General features: G+C 40.0%; 1 protein-coding gene across 1 annotated transcript in view; it reads left to right on the forward strand.

Annotated features, from left to right (window-relative positions):
- cacna1ab (calcium channel, voltage-dependent, P/Q type, alpha 1A subunit, b) overlaps positions 1-5,013 on the forward strand; it is a 149,667-nt gene that overhangs the window by 142,984 nt on the left and 1,670 nt on the right. Inside the window, exons 49-51 of the mRNA XM_016548713.1 lie at positions 1,976-2,011; positions 3,070-3,292; positions 3,727-3,962. Of these exons, the coding sequence (XP_016404199.1) occupies positions 1,976-2,011; positions 3,070-3,292; positions 3,727-3,962 (495 nt within the window). The remainder of the gene's footprint in view (positions 1-1,975; positions 2,012-3,069; positions 3,293-3,726; positions 3,963-5,013) is intronic.

A 5,013-nucleotide genomic window follows, 5' to 3' on the forward strand; every position in this document is an offset into this window, starting at 1 on the left:
AATAATTATTAAACATATGATAGCAAAAACATTACAGACTACTCACCATGCTCTCTCGTTGTCAATAACTCCGCCCCTCACTTCCGGTTCTGTGGCTGCGGTTCTGAAACTGCTGGTGCTGCGGGTCTGCAGCTGGATATATCTCCATAAGCACTGCATAAAGTGCTATATACTGTAAATCCCCTCATTCATTCATTCATTCATACTTTTGAAACACTACCACAAATCAACCTCTGGAGGCAGTAACACACTCACAACATTAAATTCCGCAAGCATTCACCCACAACACATCACATAGAAGCAATGATGCATTTAATACTATTATGCTATAATGCATAAATGTACACACACACACAGAGAGCATATCTCACCCTGACATAAATAATCCCCATGATCTCTTGGTTGACTCTCCTCTGGAGATGCGTCTGGGTTTAGCAATTTGTCCAAGTGTGTATAAGATAAGTGTGAGAGAGTCGTGTGTCTCTGTGTTGTAAAGTGTGTGTGTGTGTGTGTGTGTGTGTGTGTGTGTGTGTGTTTAAGGGTGAGCTACACAGTGAGAATCCGTCCAGCTGTTCATTGTGTCAACCTGTTACTTCCCTGAGAAAGGAAGTGAGGCGTATGTGTGTGTATGAGAGAAACTGAGAGCAATCTCTTTATTACTGCCATCACCACACTTTGTCTCTCATTCTTAACCCTATTCAGCCATGAAACCTCTCGCTAATGCATTTACAACTGGGTGTTTGCAGTGGGCCTCAGCAAAGATTAATGTACATGCTCCTGAGAGAAAGTGAGAGCGTCTACGCGTGTTTTGACTAAATAGAAACCTCACAAACTAGTAACAGTCTGCTAGAATCAATATAGGTTCACTTGTGTGTTGGAAGTGTGGTGTGTACAGTACATACCAGAAAGTGTGAGGAGCCAAAGTCTGTGCTTGTGTGTGTCGTAAAGCTGTAACGTAGATGTGGTTCTTGTTCTTGTGACTCACTCTTGTCTAACACTGCTCTGCCCCACAGAGTGTGCGTTCTGCTGCGGTAAGTGTGTTAGTGTGCTTCCTATCTTCCTATACACTCGCTCAATTTTTGTCTTTTTTCTCTTTCCTTTTCCTCCACCTCCCCCCAACCCCTTCCTTTCAATGCCCGTGTGTTTCTGTGCTCTCTCTAATGTTTCTGTGCTTTCTCCAAATTAAAATGAGCATCACTATTTCTCCCTTCTCTACTTTTCCACTTTACTTGTTTTTTGTGCTCTCATTTTTATTTTTATTATTTTTTTTGTACTTATTTCCTTCTTTCTTCATTTTGCTTGTTATTTCTTTCTTTGTTTTGGTCTTGTTTGTTCTTCCTTTTAATGGGCTTACGGTTACCCTTTTTATTTTTTTTATTTTACTTTTAACCTTCATGTTATTTTGCACAACCAAACATGGTTATGAATTTATTTGCCTCTGTTTTACCCATAATGTCTCATGGTTTCCTCCTTCCCTTTTTCTTCTTTTCATTTTCTGGTTTCCTATTTCCCTTTTCTGTACTTCCATTTTCTCTTTTTTTCCTTTGTCATTTTGTGGTTTTACTTGTTCTTGTTTTCACCAATTTTCCCTTTCTTTCCCCATTTTTTTCTTCCTTTTTTTGTCTCTCCTTACTTTCATGGACTTTCTATGGCACTCGTCTTTAATTTCTTATTCCATCAATCCCTTTCCTCTTGTTTTGAGAATTTCTCACCCCTGTGATCTTTCTTGCCCATTCTGTCATGTTGCACATTGAATTTGTCTCCATTTTTATGTCATCATATCTCTGATCCCCTTGGTTTCCTACTCACCTTTTCCCTTCTTTCTTCCTTCCTCGTTCCATTTCCTCTGTACTTCCTTTATCTTCCCCTCTCTCTTTTTTCCTCTCACACTTTCTATGCTGTGCTCTGTGTGTATCGTCCCTGTGGTCTCATGTGTGTGTCCTGTTCTGCGCACCGTCTGTCTGCTGTTCGACAGCGACGGAGACACAGGCCGCGAGGAAGTAACCTCAGTGTATGTACCATCTCTGGCTTCCTGCCTCTCTCTATCTTCTCCATGCTCTCTATCGTTTTCTCTCTCTCTCTCTCTTGCGCTTTTTGTCTGTTTTAGGAGTCTGCGTCTCTCTTTATGTCTTGATGTCACACTGAACTCTTTATTTCATGCCATCCTTCTTGTTATTCACCCTCTTTTCCTGTTTTCCCTCTGTATATTCTGTTTGTCACTGTACCTTTCTCTCTCTATGCCTTTTTCCTGTCCTGCAGCCCTGTATCCCTGTATGTGTGTGTGTGTGTGTGTGTGTGTGTGTATGTCTGCCTGTATCTTATCTCTGTATTTCTGGTCCTGGGAACATGGGGAGCTTTTGCTGTCTCGTAGTTCTTGACGCATGGATTTCAAACAGGAAATCCTGCTGCCAATAACGGTCATGTTGTTAGCATGTTTCAATAAGGCGCATGGCATAAATCATTATGTGTGTGAGTGAAAAGAAAAGCATGAAGGGTTATTTCAGTTTTCAGATCATGTTTAGAGCAGGAGAGCGATATGTGCCCAAGTCTGTCTTTGTGCGTCCACACATGTTATAGATTGTCATGTTGACCATCATGTCTCCGGGTGTGTGCATGGACAAATGTGCTAAACTTTATTTTGCTGGATTGGGTGCTGTGTGTTTAGCTAAGGCAGAGAAAGACAACAAGTATTTAATGGTTCCGCTTGAATCAGAAAAGCTGCAGTGCATGTAAGGCATGATCTATCTATCTATCTATCTATCTATCTGTCTGTCTGTCTGTCTGTCTGTCTGTCTGTGAATCTTTGTATCTGTCTGTCTGTTATTCTTTCTCTGTATTACTATTTCTCTTTCTGTCTTCACTGAGCATGACGGATATACCTGTGCCTTGGTTTTCTCTGTGGGCGTGGAATGGGCTGAGTGTTACTGTCAACCGAATTACATTCAAATGTTTTCAATCACGCACACAAATGCACTCGTACCACTGCATATGATCAAGCTGCTCTATGAAAAAACACACATCAATATAAACTTTTGGTTTTATAAACTGTCTTTCATTTCTTTTCTGTAGACCATCACAGACACAAGTCCGATGCACCGTTCTACATCCTCATTGGTCCACGGACATTCAGGTCGAGGCGTGCGATTGGACGATTACTCTTTGGAACGGGTGGTGTCAGAAGAGGGTCACCGACATGGTCCGCAAAGAAGACAACGAAATCGAGACCGGGAGAGAGACCGCAGTCACCGCACCTCAGAGAGATCCCTCGCCCGCTATACAGACGCAGACACAGGTTTTTAAAATTAATAAGTTCTGTAGATATTATGAGAAACAACTGTGTCAGTAACACTTTATTTTGATAGTCCACTTTAGACAACTATATGTAACTTTGCAACTACATGTCAACTACCAGTCATTAGAGTATGAGTAGACTGTCTTCTCAATATCTGCTAACACTTTATTTTGATGTATATCTAACTTTACAAGTACGTCAACTTATTCTACTGACCCCCTAACAATCATTTAGTTGACATGTAGTTACTTATAGTCAACAAAAAGAAAAAAAGAATAAATAAAGTGTCACCATTAAAAAAAATTAAGTAACATTTTTTACTCACCATCATGTCATTCAAAACCCCTTCATAATCCATCCTCACTTAGACAGCAACTGGGTTTAATGTTCCTCTTTAGTGCTATCTCATTTCATTTCTGTGTTGGCTTTGGCAGGTCTGGGCACGGATCTTAGCACCACTACACAGTCAGGTGACCTCCCACCTAAAGAGAGAGAACGAGAACGGGGTCGTGCAAAAGACCGTCGCCACCACCATCATCATCATCATCACCACCACAGCTCGGTGGACAAGGAGCGGTGCAGTCATGAGCGTGACTACCACCGCCATCCACACGACAGATCTGATCGCCACTGGTCTCGCTCACCGAGTGAGGGGAGAGGGCATAGACAGGTGGGGCAGACACTCACTGAAATACCACTTTAATATTATGCACATATTCAGCATTATTTTTTAGAATTTCCTCACAATAGTATGTAAAAGGGTTATGTCAGATTAAATGTTTTTCTTTCCCTGATCTCCACTTATAATTTTAATCACGGTTTCTTACTCTAATAACAGTGTGATTTACTTTAACCCAAACATTTCCCAACTTTTCTCTGGCTATTTTTTGCTGCTTGATGTTATGATTATTGCTTCTGTTATCCTAATTTCTTCACATATAAAATAAGCAATAATATATATACTTTCACTGTTTCCTTATATTGAGATCCTTAAGATGACTAAGAAGAGCTATACGAAGCCAAACAAAACAATAGCACAACATTTGTGGGCGATCATGTACAATTCTGAAATGAGGTGTTGCAGTTTATTTTCAGTAGATAGTCTTTTTTGGACTGGAGAAGGTTTTGCACTCTGAAAGCTAGAGTATGTTTATATAATATGTTGAACAATTTTTTTTAGGTCTAGTAAAAATAACATTAACTTCTGCTATTCATATGTGCTGTTTAACACATTAAAAAATATATTTCAGACGTAAAATTTGAGTACTGACAAACATCACCAATCAAACTTTTTATTAAAATAGTTTATAACATATTTCATGATGTGACCATTACAAAAGAGTAAAACCCTTGAACATCATTTTAAAGCATTCCTTTATTCGCTTCATTCGGCACAGGTAGACATTTATGTGCATAAGTCCATGGTTTAGATCTTTACAGTAACCTGCAATGAGGAGCCTGAGGGATGAAAGGTATCTGGAGTACACAGGTGTGGGTCCACGTGGGAAGACTGTAACCAGACAGCATATGTACACCTGTGACTTTATCATGACTGCTTACTGAAATCAGTTTCTCTTTTTTTGTCTTATTCTTTTGTTCATCTTCTTTTATCACTGTGGTTTCTGTCCATTTTTCTCGATGTGACTTGTGGCTTCTCTGTGTCTGCTGTTTTGCCTCATTGCCGGGTTGTTTCTTTCTGGTTTGGTTGATGTTGTTGTTTC

This window comes from Sinocyclocheilus rhinocerous, unplaced genomic scaffold, assembly GCF_001515625.1.
Source record: "Sinocyclocheilus rhinocerous isolate Xijiao unplaced genomic scaffold, SAMN03320098_v1.1 scaffold1275, whole genome shotgun sequence".
NCBI classification, from domain to species: Eukaryota; Metazoa; Chordata; class Actinopteri; order Cypriniformes; family Cyprinidae; genus Sinocyclocheilus; species Sinocyclocheilus rhinocerous.